The sequence below is a fragment of the Leptopilina heterotoma genome, unplaced genomic scaffold, assembly GCF_015476425.1.
Source record: "Leptopilina heterotoma isolate Lh14 unplaced genomic scaffold, ASM1547642v1 Lhet_201, whole genome shotgun sequence".
NCBI lineage: Eukaryota > Metazoa > Arthropoda > Insecta > Hymenoptera > Figitidae > Leptopilina > Leptopilina heterotoma.
The window spans coordinates 1,616,220-1,632,792 of NW_025110916.1; the positions used below are offsets into that span (position 1 = coordinate 1,616,220).

The window sequence follows — 16,573 nt, forward strand, 5'->3', positions numbered from 1 at the left end:
CAAATAACATCGGAAAAAAATATATAGAGAGCGGCTTAGATCTTTCTAAAATTTGTAAACAGTTATGAGATATTTTACTTTTGAAATAAAAAATCGATTTTTCTAAGTCGACAAAGTTATATGAACCCTTAATTAAAGTTTTTTTTTGATAGCCAGGAACCGCCACTGAATTAAAGCAAAATTTAAAAACACTTTTGTTGCGGATATAGGAATATCTGAATAAAAAGTCAATTTTGCTTAGTTTTGATTCAAATTACTGAATCGTGAATTGACATGAATTGTCAATGGAGTTGATACAAGCTTGTGAATTCAGACGAATTGAAAGTTAAAACAAATTAATGAAAGTGTTATATTGAATTTGCACTCACATATTAGAACAGAAATTAAAACTTGTTAAGCTTGTTAATAAAATTTGTGCGAAAGTTTTATTAAAACATTTGAAAATGAAAAATATAGAGATGTTCCAGAATCTATTAAGCCCATGATTATAATTTTTTGTTTTCCACAATTCATTGATGAGATTTCATCAATGAATTGTGGATATTTATTGATATTTATTGATCGATATTTATTGCAGGTTGAAAAATTAAGTTTCAGGCACTTTGAGAGGTTTCATCTGTTCAATATAAACGTTTTCTTAATCTATTTAAAATTATACAGAAACCTCGATTTACTGTCAACATTAATTGCATAATCAGTGAATAGGAATAGTAAAGAATTAAATAAATTTGTCAAATTTAAGAACAATTATTAAACTTTTAATTTTTTTAATGCACATTCATGTTACTCAATTATAAATTCATTAGCAATTTTTTCCTTTTCTGAATTTCACAGTTAGTAAATCGAGGTTCTAGTTCAATTACCTTCTCATTATTAGGCGATTGGTGGATGTGCGTAATGAATGAAATTTTTGATTCGTTTGTTTCACCTTAAATCGCAAATAACATCTTTATCACACGCTTGGATATTCCACCTTTGAAAAGCGAGGCTACTACTTGGAAGAAAATTAACAACGGTTTTTATGACTAACACACATTCTTTAAACACATACACTCGTACATGCTACAAGAAGAAATGCCATGTACAAAATTAAAGTACAAGCATGTCATTCTTTTCATAGGTGTTCCTTAATTTTAATGGCTCATTATTTTCCTGGCGAAATTCAAAAATTTACTGTCCAAATGCAAAGAATAAGATTTTTTATGGATATTTTGGGATATTTGAAAAAGCAAAGATAATTCTGTACTCACTGGGCTAACTTAATGCATGTCTTTCATTTTTTACAGACATATATTTCATTGCGTCATTTAAAATTTACATTGCTTACGTAACGTTATTAAAATGATAAAACATAAGTATATAAAACATCCATTTTGTTCATATATTTCTTCTTGTATGAATTATAATTACTTATTATATCTATTTACATCAAGTACTTATTCCATGTGTAATTGTTTCACTTTTTTGTATTTTAAAAACGCAATACTGTACAATTGAGAACTTTGCGCATGCGCTATAAATATTTCGAATTTTTTTTTATGTCAATGTTATGTGAATGACCGTGTGTCGATAAAGGTAATCTACTTATGGTAAATTTATTTACATTTAATCTTTTTAAGTTGTTTTTTAAGTAATCAGTCAAGTTCATTCATTTATTCGAAAGTATTGCAAGACTAACAGTTTTTCACATAATATATATTTTAGAGTGCATCAAAACTTTGCGTAAGTTAGGCAATTATTGTGCCATTTTATTTTGGTAGAAAATAACATAAATTTAATGAATCTTTCAAGAAAGAGAAAAAATATACTGTTTATTTACATTCACGCCAAGAAAATGTATCTAAATTCAATTGTAAATTCTACCAAATTATTAAAGTTTGCTGGTAAAATTGAATACACTCTAAATTCGCAATAAATTTCATTATTGCATAAGTTTTGCCATCCACAGTTAAAAATTCACTTACAGAAATCCATAATAGCTGGTAAAAAAATGAGTTTTACTGAGCGTAGAATTTTACAAACAATAGTAAATTTTCATGTAATCTTATAATTGTGCAAAAAAATAGTAAATCGTTTGATCCTTTAAGTTTCCTGTAAAAGTATTTTCAACTGGGTTAACAAAATGACTCACTTTGATGGTCATAATTTAGAATGAAATTGCATCTAGAGTGAGAATGGTAGAAACGCAGAATAAGAACATTTAATGCAAATTATCTGAAATCTGTCCATATGCTTATTTTCAAATATTGTTGTTACTTTTTATATAAAGTAGCTTATATTACTTTAATGATAATTTTCTCTACAGGATCTTAAAAAATAGTTAATAATTTCACACAAATAAACCGAGGAGTAGCGACAATTAGAGATTTATAGAAAGAAGATTTTTTTCGGTAAATCTAAAAGAAATAACATAATTATATTTAACATCGGTTATCAATCTGTTGACTAAGATCCTGCAGAAAATTATCATTAAATACTTAAACTTTGTACTTCCATCTACCTATAAGAAACTAAATCAAATCTTGCTCACATGTACACATAGAATATGAAAAGATTAAGTACAAAAAAAGTGTGAAATATAAAAATTGTCGAAAGATGAAAACAAATCCAAATGCCAGCGCAACGACATTTTGACATTTTTAAGTCATTTGATAAATCAACAACTTTTATTAATTACTTACTGAATAATCTCATTTACAACTTTTTCAAGTCTAACTCTGTCAAATTTTGCGACACACTGAAGGAAACTATTCAAGATTAGTGAAAATAATTTTTTTGTTTAACATAAAAAAATTGTATAAAATAAAATTGTAAAATAAAAACCATTCCATACTTAAGATTGTCCTAGTGGCCGTTTTCATAATAAATCCTGCACAGTAAATAATCGTTTTAATCATACAAAATATATGTATTCAAGTTACCCAGTTCGAAACAGTAAAACTTGAAGTTTTTTACTATAACAACTCAAGTGTATTATACAAAAATTCAAAATTTACAATAAAAAAGAACATTCTACAACAAAATATCGTAAAAGATTAAAGAGCATAAGACTTGTAGAAGTAGAAACAAGAGTTACTCACTAAATAACAAGGGTCGACCGATCATATTTTTAAGTTTACTAAACTTTTCTTCTCTCCGAAAATACAGAATTTTGACTTACATTAAATTATAATAAAGAATTTACATTTAAAAAATATAGTTGAAATTTGGCGCTGTAATTTAGTTTTAAATCAATATTACTGTCAATAACCAAATTTACAATTTTTCTTCAAAATAAAGATTAAAAAAATTAATACAAAACAGAAACCTTCAGAGTACATAAAACAAAATTGCTCTCATAAAGCTATAATACCATAGATAAGTAGAATCCGAAAAGTATTTTGCCAATTTAATTGATACTTTTTGCAATGCAGGTAACTGTTAATAATATATAATAATTATTATAATAATAAAATAATAATACTATTTTAACATATTTTAAGCTACATAAGAAATTTCTGTGTTTTCTAACTAAACACTTTGAAAATAATCACTCAGACATGACTCAGATACAATTATCATTCGAATAGCACAATATTTTGACATAAGTTATAAATACAGAACGTTTAAAAATTTGAAATGAATTTTTTTTCAAAAATTTAAGTTTGATGGAAACTTGTTATTTTCAGTACATATAAAAAATTAGTAGAAAAAACCTTCAATTTTCCCGGCACTAGTTTCTTTTATTTTTATTTACTTTTTGTTATATTCGTTTTGTTTCGTTTTATTCATCGGCATTATTTATAACTTGTTTTGAAAAACTTGCAACATACTTACATATTTTTTAAGATAAACTTACTGTTAACTTTAATTTAAATATTGTGCTATAAAAAACAAAGTAAGTCGTTTTCTCATAGATGGACAAATGTTTGTGTTAAATAAAGTTGCTCTTTTATTGAAACGCATCAGTAACTGTTCAACATTAAATATTGTAAAGAATAGAAAATTATCTAAGCCTTCATTGCCTAGGGATGTCGATATTCACAAGCGACTTCTGAATCGCGAAGAGATCAGTGACATGTAGCCATCTCTATGCACAGTTTAGATAAGAGTAATAATTCTGAAATAATTTCTGAAAGGGCAGAAACTTATCAATAGGGAGTTTGCATCAAAAAAATTTCAAGTTTTTTTTTAAGAAATAGTAAATATAGATATTTTAAAATATATTAGCGTTGAAAGTTTTTAATTTTTTTTAAGTTTACACATTAAAAAATTAAATTGAAATTGTAAAATTTTTGAAAATATCCATGCTGAAAGAAAACAATTTTTATTGGTTACTGAAACGTGACGTCACGGGTGCTTATTCTCGCGCGTCTTCTGCTGCATGATCCATGCATGATCTTTGTTTACGATTGTTTTAAAATTATTTTATTTTATTTAAAGTGAAAATAAATGATTTCTATACTTCAGTATGATACAGTCCTATCTTCTGGTAATATTTAGAACAATCCTACCTTCAGGTGATGCTTTGTATCGTGCTGTCAAAAAGTAGGGTTAATGTATTAGCTGTTTTGTATAAATGCATTTAAGTGGTTAAATTTTATTAATTCATACTAAATTTTTATATATTATAATAAAAAGTCTCTCTTAAAATATGAAAAAATAATTGTTTTGAATGTAATAATTATTTTTAGTACCGTAATTTATTTTTTTTATTGACACCACAATCTGTCAAATTTTGAGATAGCACGGTAGAAAACGTCACCTCGAGATGAGACAGTTTTAAGTATTACCAGAAGATAGGACTGTATCACACTGAGGTATCGATTTATTTTTTTATCAAAAAATCCCTTGTATATTAGACCCGGGATTTGAAAAAGCAGATCCATCGAATTTGCCTAAAATATCGATTTATTATTTTATTTTTAGGTTATGTTGACTACTCAATTTTACATTATATACAATAATATTAGAAATTTTTATTTACTCTTGCATATCTCAAAATATAATTTATAACTAGTGTAATTTAAAATTCTTGCAATGTAATTATATAAATTAAAATGATCTTGACAGCAGAAAAATTTGGTTTACAACGACATAAAACACGTCTTATATCTTTTGTTTTTCTTCATAGTATAAAAATATTGAGAAAAAATTAATGTTTTACATGAAGAATTCATGGCAACATAGACAACTATAAGTACCTCTGACGTCACAGTCCCTTCGGTAGAACTCGGTTATTTCCGGACCGTTTTCGTTATTTTCAAATTATGCAAACTGTTTTTATTTATTTATACGCTTATTTTTCATTAAAAAATTATTAGAAAAAAAATTTGTTATATAAATCAGACCTAATCTATCGATTTAAATAAAAAAATTTTTTGATGAAAACTCCCTATTGAGTGTTGTAATGACAAATGATGAGGATAGATGAAAGTATTAATAAATTTTTAATTTTACAGATGGAATACGTGCTCCCAAGAAAGGTACCTAAGAAAGAAAAAAATTTTAGGTTACGTTTCTAATTATTCATATAAATCAAAAGAAGTTTTCATTGAATACTTTGGAAGTAATTTGGACATCAAAAATTGATAATAGTAATTGATTCTCTTCCTGTATTTTAAGTCGAAAAATTATAAACACAGCCTAAATTTCTTTGCTTCTTAGGTACCCTTCTTGGGAGCGCGTCACAAATAATCCCTAACTTATAAAGAGAGACAACAAAATTCATTATGAAAAGCGCCCAATATATCCTAAATCTGTTTATGGATTATTATTTAAACTAACTAATGATAAGTTTCTGCTTCAAAGAATCTTTCAATTATATTGAATAAGTGACAAGTTAGATGAACAACCACCAATTGGTGGTTTACTTTACTTGGATTTTTGTTACTAAAATATCAATCTCTCCAGGAATTGTTACTGATACACTTAAAAAAAGAGCAGCAGGTCGGACGTAAATAGCACCATTTCCCCAAAATCTGTGCATCATATATGTGACAATTTGTATCATAAATGTTTTTTTAAGTTACCATAACAATAGACAGATTATGTTAGCAGATAACTCTTCCCTAATAGCACCGATCATTGCACATTCATTTTTGAAACAACTTCAAAAAATAAGAATGCAATGTTGCATAAATATTTAGTGTATTAGGGTTGCTCTGCATCGATACGCATACCGAAGCAGCGGACGGTCGTCATTAGCACTAAAAATCTTTTATATGCTCTGATGCGCTAGAGGATTTAAATCAATGACCACTTAGCAAAGTTGGTATCGGAGGCTATGATCCTACGCACATGAGCGATTCGTAGTTACTACTCGTGCTGCCTATCGAAACATTGGAAATCACATGGTGTTCTTGGGCGTTGGTATTCCTGAGGATGTCATCTGCCGAGAGAGGTGTGAGTTTCCAACCTGGAATTAAGTCTAATTCCAGATCTGGACCTATATCGACATCTAAAAGCTCGTTATTATTTAGAGGATCTAGAGGCGATTGACTTGATAGAGATAAGACGCTACCCCAATTGATCGACCGACTGTCCTCACTGTCACCAATGCCCGAGTCCGCGTCGGTCTCTGTTGAAGAGATTGGAGGTACGGGAAAAGGCGTAAGCCTTCCTTGCTCAGTGCTTTGGAGTTGAGCAATTGGTGTCGAAACAACAGGTTCCATTGGAGGTGGACTTCGATCCCTCTCCATTTCTTTCTCTAAATGCCTCAAAGTATTGCAAATGAGCACAGATCGATGTAAACTTGGATCTGGGAATTGACGGTATCTCGCTAGTTTGCACATGGAAATGTTGAGGACAGCTAGCCTTCTTTGTCTGTAGCATGTTCGTCCTCTTCGACACCAACTGGACCTCGATCCTTCACAGCATCTTTCATTTGCGCGATAACTGGAGCCAAGCTCTAGATAACTCTTACCGTTTTCTTCTCGCCTAATCATTGGAGGTTCATAATTGTGGGGCTGTGCCCATTGTATTGTCGGCCTTGACAGTTGATTGTAACCATTGTTTCCAAGACCACGTTGATAGTAGTGCTGAGAATGGTGCAATTGAGCCGGGGGTGTTGGACTTGTTGACGGACAAAGTCCAGTTTGTAAACAGGGTAATGGTGAGTCCATTTCATAATACGAGGGCGTCGTCGTTTGACTCAAATGAGATGAGTAGTTTTCATCCATTGCCCACCAGCTCCCATCAACTCTGCTAAATTTTGAAGGGTTCTCACCGACATCCATATCAAATTCCATACAGACCACACCTGCTTCCAATTTACGTTTTCCTGACGTGGCCTGCAAACCCATCATTGCACAACTCTGAAACATAAAATAAGAAAATATTTAATAACGCATATTCAGTTCGTTTCCTAATTCATTATTTAATCAACATAATTCAATTTTCAGAATTTACTGTGTAGTAAGAAAAAAATTCTTTCGGTCTTAAAATAAATACTGACTAAATGTTCAAGTTAGCTGCAGTAGTAATTTCGGGATAGACTTTGGTCTTGCAAACGAATTAATATCTATGTCAAAACTAGTAAAGCTCAAGAATCTGATTTCAGAGTTAGTTAGTCCAACGTTCAGATTAACGTAGATTTGATGATGTAAACTTTTTATAACAATATAAGAAAAGATTTCTACTGTTGAGACAACTTAGTGACAGATTTTTAGTGAAAGATCGTCATACTGTTGAATGGTCTCAGAAAATAAAATTTCTTTTGTCTTTTTAAGTGTATTAACAGAAGACAATAAGATTAGAAGGACTGACTTTTAGTTGAAACGATAATACGTCGATGATATGCTGATTTTTGACGCAGCATAAAGCCTTAAGCAAATCCCATATTTTGTTATGCACATTGAGCAAAAACTTCTCTAGCTCTATCACATAAATACCACAATTATCAAATCTGATAGACTTAACAATTAGTAAAACTACTGGTGGACAAACACATTTAAGAATGTATACCTTCAGTTCGGAACAGGTTGACCCAGAAAATGCATGTTTTTCGGACAAAAGTGTTTTACAGATGGTGGAAAAATTAACTTTCTTATTTTGATACAATCAAACTGTAAACGAAAGCTCTTCTAACTCAGTCACGGATTTTTTAATACAGCTCTCATAAAATGCCCGAGTTTTCTAGAACAGCATCTTGTGGATAAGAATCTTAAAAGCACTTATATCTGCTTAGGCTTTTCTTTGACTCGTGCACTACGGGGCAGTCATATCGTTTTAAGTATTCCATTTAGCGATATCCAATATAAAATCAGTTATTTTATTTTTACTTTGACTTCTACCCCTTAATAAGTAAAATCTCCAGAAATCTGGCAATCCTCTCATAATCCTCTCATAATCTGATGACTCAATTCGACATCACTTTTAATCTGAAAAATATTCTAATAGCTATTAAAGTCCATTTTAGAATATAAAACTTCTATCATTCAAGAAATTAAAATACTGCACGATGATAACCAACGAGTAAAACTAGGTGAAGTTAATTCATGTGGATTTCGAGACATGTTGGAATTCAAGAAAAGGAGCAGCAGTCTCCGTTTAGTGGAAGATTTCTTATAAGGACTCTGGATTTGAAAATACATACAGATTTGAATCACCTTCTTTTAGATAACCAACTCTATTCAAAGGGTTGAAGTTGATTTTCGTGTTTCTTATCAAATGAAATTTCGCCAACAAATGATCCGATAATTAATTTTAAGAAAATTAGCCTTCTTTGCAAAAAATGTGGCTGTTTTGGAAATTCAAAAACATTTAAAATGAACAAAACCGTTATTTAATACAGTAGCTTAACAATGTTACTTAACAATGTCTTTACACGGAGAGAAAAAAAAAGTTGTAACTGCTTTCTTTTGAGTCGTCATGCTAATTTTATGAAGTCAAGTAGTTATGACTAGTTTTGATTTGGCTCTCCAGTAGCGTCTACAGTTTTTCTCAGTCAATTTACTACTAATACACTACTTGAGGGAGCCAAGCCAAAACTGCCTGGCGGTCAAATTGTGCTTACTTGGGTATCAGAGGTTATGTTAACGCTTGTGTCTGTCAAGTAGTTTTAACCGGGGTCTCCGGTTGGTATAACCTAAATTTTTTCTCCGTGTATACTTTTTCATCATTTGGTTAAAGCTTGTTTCCTCTTTCTTAATATTTCCACTAATTATACTTGAAATCTCAGGGTATTTTTCGACCTATGGGTCGAAGGCCTGATTTTCTCAGCCATAGATTAGTACATATGATTAGTTTAAACCCTTACGAATGCAAGGTTTGCATTTTATGATTGTTAAACCATTTAATCGTTGAAAACATCGCAACTTTTCTTACGTGTGACAAAAATTATAAGTGTAAAACGTCTATAAATCATATAATTTTCGTACAACGATAAGTGTTTCTCTAAAGAAGCGATTCTTAAAAGTAAATGCTTTAGAGTTGATCAACTCTTATCATTTTTATCATGTTTCTATGGGAAATAAAATTATAGATAAGATTTTTGTTTACAATAAAAATGCAATTTGGTTATCTTACCCATGCACAATCCTTTAACAGCAATTTAACTTTTGTTCCAATCATACAGTTTTGTGGAACTTCAATATGCAATGGTTGAAATACCAATAGCGTATGCTAGGTCCCTAGTTACACAGTTTGGCAGAATTATTCATAATTATGCCTGTTGTATTCGGTTATTTCTTTTAATGAAGATCTTAGCACACCAAAGTACGTAGGCTATTAAAGAGAGAGGAGTCTCCTTTGTTATCGTTCTTAACATCATCATACAGTATGTGTGGAACCAGTTTAAACTTGGATAGAATTGTAAAGAGAAGCACGCTCTTAAGTTTGTCAAAAGTGCTTAAAGTTGCACAAAATTCTCCATCTAGTGACGATAGTGCATAGGTATGGCACGGCTTCTATATTACTGTAAACAATAAATAAATATTTATTCACAAATTTCATAGGTTTTCCGCAACTCTCTAAATAATCAATGGATTTCAAAGAGTCTTTAGATTTTTATGAAAATTGGTTTCAACTAAGAAATTTCTGTAACAACTTCACTAAAATAGTATTGAAAGCAATTTGCATAGACATACAGCAATAATTTTTATTTTTCATACTGTTTATTATTTCTTTAATATATTTTAATTCAAAAACTTTTATGTCCAATAATAATTATATTACTAATTAGCTTTAATTAGTAGATGTAATAATATCATTTTGATGTCTACTTGGAAAATATTAAAATCAAATATCGAAACAATATTTTCCTTAAGTATAGTAATAGTAAACACGATTTTTTAGTTATGTATAATCAAGCAGAGAATCGGGTTACTTAAAATTAGATTCAGTGATTTCTCTCAGAGTTTGTAATCGTTGAAAATTTTCGAGTCCATAAAACTTACAAGTCATTCGTCTATTTTCAGGGACGTATTATTTTCAAAATTTCTCTCAAAGAAAGACAAATTATATGAATCAATCTATGAAAAATTGCTTAGCACTAGAGTCTGCATGCTGGAATACGAACGACTGTCAAAGCTGAGATCAATTGGCTAATTAATATTTTTCGGAAATTTTTATTCTAATTTTATATTAGTATTAACAAAATAATTGTCTGAGATTTTCTAAATTGTTATTTTACAGAAATTTTCTATGAGAAAGATGGAAAGCTTACTTCAATCTCAGCATGGAAATTGGATAGAGATATAAGTCTGTCATTTTCTGACTCATACTTGCATTCCCATTTGCGTCCGCAACTCTGTTCTGCTTCGGCCTTAAAACCGAATGAAAATGGCATCAGTGTTTGCCCAAGGGTAAAAATGACGTTACTTTCCATGTGTTATTTACTCAGTAAAAAATGAGACGTCATTTTCGTACGAAGAAGAAATGAATAGCTTTAGATTTTGTCAACAGATGTCTAAAATCTCTACATTTGTGCCTTTGGAATATAGTTTGTAATACATTTTCTCTTAGCTCTTCAGGGTGTTTTGATCTTTTTTATAGGTTGACAGAATACGGATCAGAAAGAAGTAAATTTTCCCGATTGTATTTTGGGTACTTTGGTACACTTTTCCACTGTTTATTTGTGTTGTTGAACAGATCATTCCAATTTTATTTCTTCCTAAGATATAAGTTAAAATAATTTCGTTCTTCTATTGTGAAATTAATGTACTTGGTGTACTGCAAGTTTGATCGAAGTTACATTGTTGTTCATTTCTTATTGTAAAAAAATCCCAGAAAAACTAATTTTTATATATGTACTTGAAAGTAACTTTTCACAGTATGTAGTTTCATTTTTTAGTTATATCATTGTCAAATATAGTTTTGTTTTAAAAAAATAGTATAAAATTGATTAAAAAATAGGTAAATATTCGAAATTACGACTGAGGCGTATTGGATCCGTTTGGCCAGGGCGTGGTAGCGAGCCAATAAGAGAAAAACCATGAGAAAACATTTTTAATTTTAATAAACTTATTTTCATATTGAAGGGTGTGAATTTATCATTCGGTGATTAAATATTAAATTTTAAAGAAGTCAACAATTTTCCCGAATCAATCTACACAAATAAATTAAATATCTTAAATAAATCTCGATAAGCTCATGGGCTTCAATGTATCGACAGCACAGCTGCCCTAATACAGAAACCTGCTTAATTTGAAAAATATTTTCGAAATTAATTAATAATTTCAAAATTATCAAAGAACTCAGAAAAAAACGGTATCATGGTGGGATACAGCATGGTGTGATTCAAATTAAGCAGGTTTCTGTATTAGGGCAGCTGTGCTGTCGATACATTGAAGCCCATGAGCTTATCGAGATTTATTTAAAATATTTAATTTATTTGTGTAGATTGATTCGGGAAAATTGTTAACTTCTTCAAATTTAATATTTAATCACCGAATGATAAATTCACTTCCTTCAATTATAATTGCCTATGAATTGTAAAATTAGGCTTACCATCTTTAAGAACCTTCCTACGTTATCATTAAATAATGTAGGAAGGGATAGTATATTTCAAGGAACTCGGAGAGTCTCGGGGTGCATGTAGCTCAGTGGTCAGAGCAGTCTACCGGCAATAGAAAGGTCGTGGGCTCGTATCCCACCATGCTACCGTTTTTTCTGAGTTCTTTGATAATTTTGAAATTATTAATTAATTTCGAAAATATTTTTCAAATTAAGCAGGTTTCTGTATTAGAGCAGCTGTGCTGTCGATACATTAAAGCCCATGAGCTTATCGAGATTTATTTAAGATATTTAATTTATTTGTGTAGATTGATTCGGGAAAATTGTTAACTTCTTTAAAATTTAATTATTTTCATATTCTTACTAATTTTTTTATATAAAAAGCAACCTAAGATAACCATTTAAAGAAAGAATAACCTAAAAATAAATTTTTAAAAAATCTTTTATTTAGCTACAATTTTACAATTTCTCAAAAATTTTAATTTAATATCGTTGGTTTTGAATATTTCTTATTATAAATTTACTATTCAAACTTTAATTAACAGTATATAACAATGTTTGAACTTATAAATAATAATTTCACACCATGACCCAATACGCCGAGGCCCGGGGCGAATTGCATCACCTCCCAGTAAAAAAAAACTAATTCAAATGAATTGAAACGAATTAACATTTTTGGTAGGCTCCAATTCGTATTTGTCACAAAGCGGGATTCACTCAAGCTCTTTGTATATTCAATTGAATTTAATTCAATATGTACCAATTTGTCCAAACGAATTCGCATTCGAAAGAAATGGCCAAGGAATGCATTGAATTCGTGCTAACGAATTGAAAAAAAATTAAAGGCTCAAAACTTGTCCAGTGAATTGGTACGGATAGAAGGTTCGGAATTTCAATACAGTTTCACGAATTCAGGAAAATTGCATCATGGCTCCAATTCGTATTTGTCACAAAGCGGGATTCACGAAAGCTCTTTGTGAATTCTTCTTAATTCATTTCAATTAGTTTTCGTTTACTGGGCTTGAACTGTCTCCAAAAAACTTTTGTAGTAAAAAGTACGAATGATATTCATATGTTCATTTTTTTTTAAGAAAAGCTGAGATTTTAGAATAAGATTTCTGTGTAGTGAACTTTTATGTAATGTGAAAATAATGTAGTTATTATATAAAAAAACAGCGCAAAGTGATCCATTACGCCCCGGTCTCCCCTACTTATCTGTCAAGGAGTAGGATACAAAGGAATTACTTTCTCAAAACAATTCCCTATTTTATATTGATCTTCCCTCTTAAAATCTTCATTGATAAAAAAGAGATCAGCAACAGACTTATTAAGGACGAATCAGAGAAACAATTGGAGCAAAAGCTCCAATACCAATACTCCAGTTCCAATATTTCGTTTTTTAAATGAAAAAAGGCAAATTAAATTTTAAACTCTTCTTCGTGAAAGAGTAAAAATTATCATTTTTAGCATATTTAAAAATTAAGTCACATTTGAATAAAAATTACAATTCTTTATTTTGTCAATAAGAAAGAATGTAGGTAACACTCATCTAAAATTTGACAAACCCCAGTAAAAAAAAACTAATTCAAATGAATTGAAACGAATTAACATTTTTGGTAGGCTCCAATTCGTATTTGTCACAAAGCGGGATTCACTCAAGCTCTTTGTATATTCAATTGAATTTAATTCAATATGTACCAATTTGTCCAAACGAATTCGCATTCGAAAGAAATGGCCAAGGAATGCATTGAATTCGTGCTAACGAATTGAAAAAAATTAAAGGCTCAAAACTTGTCCAGTGAATTGGTACGGATAGAAGGTTCGGAAGTTCAATACAGTTTCACGAATTCAGGAAAATTGCATCATGGCTCCAATTCGTATTTGTCACAAAGCGGGATTCACGAAAGCTCTTTGTGAATTCTTTTTAATTCATTTCAATTAGTTTTCGTTTACTGGGACGTTTCTTAACGTCGATGATTACGAATCCGGTGCTTGTTTTAAAAAATTAAAAAATTCAAGTTTCAGGTAAATCTGAACGATTTTTAACAATTCATCCGCCATATTGGATCCGCCATTTTGAATTCTTTAGAACCAACACGGTATTCGTAATCAACGACCCCAAGAACCTCCGATTTACAAGCTTTAGGTGAATCTAGACTATTTTCAAAAAAATTCGTTGGGTATATTGGATCCGAAACTAAAAAAGTTTTAAAATCCAACACTGGATTCTTAATAAGTGGCTCCAAAAATCCCCAAGTATATAAAGTTTCTGGCAAATTTGTTATATAGCTCAATCCAATGAAAAGCAAGGGTCAGTTAATGAACAATTCAAATTGGTTGAGAACTCCTAAAGATTCTGTAACACATTCTGATTATTTAAAATCCTTCAAATTTCCTAAAAATGGAACATTGTTGAAGTCAAAAAATAAAATGATGAAAAGCGTTAGTTTTCATTAAAAGAATTACAGCTTTTCGAGTAGACTTTCTTCACAAAATTTTCTAGATTCTAGGAAGTACAAAAGTTTTAAATAAAAAGAATGAATAAAATTCTTTTAGTCCACGAACTTCTGCAAAATTTTTGCCCAAGTGTAAATGCTGCAGAAAAAGTACTAAGCAAATGATTAAACTTTGAAGTTTACAATGTAAATTTTACTCAAATTGCATAACAAAATCCCCACGAAGCGGACATCTATTTACAATAAGTTTGCTTTAAGCTTGAAGTGCAAACTTGTAACAAAATATTATGTTATCTGAGATAATCAGTCAAGATTGAAAAATTTCTTTTCATTTGATTAATATATAATTAATTTAATTGATTGCTATATATATTTTTTTATCTCTATTATATTCATGGATAAAAATTCTTAATTAATATTTTACACAATTTTTATTGAATGACTACTTTACTAAAAAATAGTAAACAACATTCAACTTTAAAATGAGAATCTTAATCTCGAAAGTTTATGTAAATATTGAGATAAAGTGAATAAAATCTGAATTTGACATTAAATTTGGGTCTTATCTTCATCTTTGAAATGTGTGGTCAAAAATGATTTTACTTGCAGTACATACATCATAAATCAATTAAATTATTTATATTCATTGTCGACGAGATTATAGGTTGCGAAGAAGAACCACAACGACGACGACGATGTCGACTAGTTCGCAGACTGAATTGTTATTTTTAACTTGATGTTGACGCGCCGTTCGAAGTCTAAAGTAAAATTGTATTCGCTGGCAGTGCTGGCAATCGCAAAGTCCCTTCCTCTATTCCCTTCTACTTAAACTCAACCTTAGAACATGATCCATCATGCTCTTGCAATTAGAAGCGACCAGGACTACCAAAACTTATCATGTTTTCAAGAATGTAAAACTCCTTCCCAATTTAATAACTATTTTCGTAGCGAAGAGACTATTTATTTCATAATTTTAAACTATTTTAAGGCATACATTACAGCTATTTTAGAAGTAATTTTTCAAAACCTAATTGATTATAAAATTTTTAAAAATCCAACGTCCCAAAAACATTCAAATTTAGAAGTTTATCAGTTTCATAATTAAAATTATTTTCTAAACATGATTTAAAAGTAATGCAATAAATAACTTTAACTACAGCTCTAGAGGAGGAATAAAGTCAGCGTAGGCAGAGGGTTCAAACATACATTAATTAATAAAAATTTTATAGTTATGAATGTGATTCAACTTACATATTTTTTAAATGAAGAAAAGTGTCAGAATTAAGAAGTCTTGATATTTCTTTTTTTTGGAACTGACCTGAAACAGTAATAAAAACACTTTTATATAGCGACAGTTTTATAAACATAAATTTTTAAAAACATTTCATATCTAATAGATTTTTATAAATTTATATAAATTTCATATTCGACATTTTCTTATTAATCTTTTTTAATTTCAATATATAATATATATTTGTTTGCGAATTTTTGTTTCAAAATTTCATATAATTAATTTCAAACTTTAATATGGTTCATTTGAAAATGGGAAAAACGATTTTCCCCTGTTTGAAATGATCATATTAAATTTTGAAACACAAAGTCTTTCAGTGTAACATCTTAATGTCACAAAGTTTACATTCTAAATTATTTATTAATTATGTACCGATTTTTCAAAAATTCTGAAATCTTTTAATACATTTATCAACATGTCCAAACATCATTATATCCTTGAAAAGGAATGTTAAAAAGTGGAGACTAGTTGGTGGTATCGCTTCTGCGCTTCTGTTGGACAAATACTGTACTAAAATCTTTCATCTCACAAGATAAGACAAATTTTGAATTTTTCGACCATAATTTTGCAACTTAAATTATTTATAATTTTTTTTTTAAACATTAATAGATTTTATAAATCCTAGTTGACATAAGAACTACACATTCAAGGAACATGCTGTACAAAATTCAACTAAATTCATTAAATATTGTTAAAATAAAAGTGTGACAAACTTTCAGAAAGGACCACTTCCGGCAACCATTTTCTAAGACTTCATTTTGAAAAAAATAAACATTAAAACACAATCAAATTTACTTAAAAGTTGTCACTCGGGGAGTTTTGCAGACGCTGATTACAAATCCAAAGTCAAATTTTCATATAATTTAAATATTAATGTTGGATCCAATACGAC

At 29.7% G+C, this 16,573-nt stretch overlaps 1 protein-coding gene across 4 annotated transcripts in view; it reads right to left on the reverse strand.

Annotated features, from left to right (window-relative positions):
* Positions 1–1,271: 1,271 nt before the first annotated feature.
* The window catches only part of LOC122501098, a 47,511-nt gene continuing 32,209 nt past the window's right edge, over positions 1,272–16,573 (reverse strand). For 3 of the 4 annotated variants that reach the window (XM_043610364.1, XM_043610366.1, XM_043610365.1), the window contains 3 exons: positions 15,642–15,708; positions 9,508–9,895; positions 1,272–7,295 (listed from right to left, as the gene is read on the reverse strand). In XM_043610364.1, coding sequence (XP_043466299.1) covers positions 6,264–7,295; positions 9,508–9,552 — 1,077 coding nt within the window. In that variant the 5' untranslated portion in view covers positions 9,553–9,895; positions 15,642–15,708 and the 3' untranslated portion in view covers positions 1,272–6,263. The remainder of the gene's footprint in view (positions 7,296–9,507; positions 9,896–15,641; positions 15,709–16,573) is intronic. The other variant, XR_006301540.1, reaches the window with a different exon arrangement.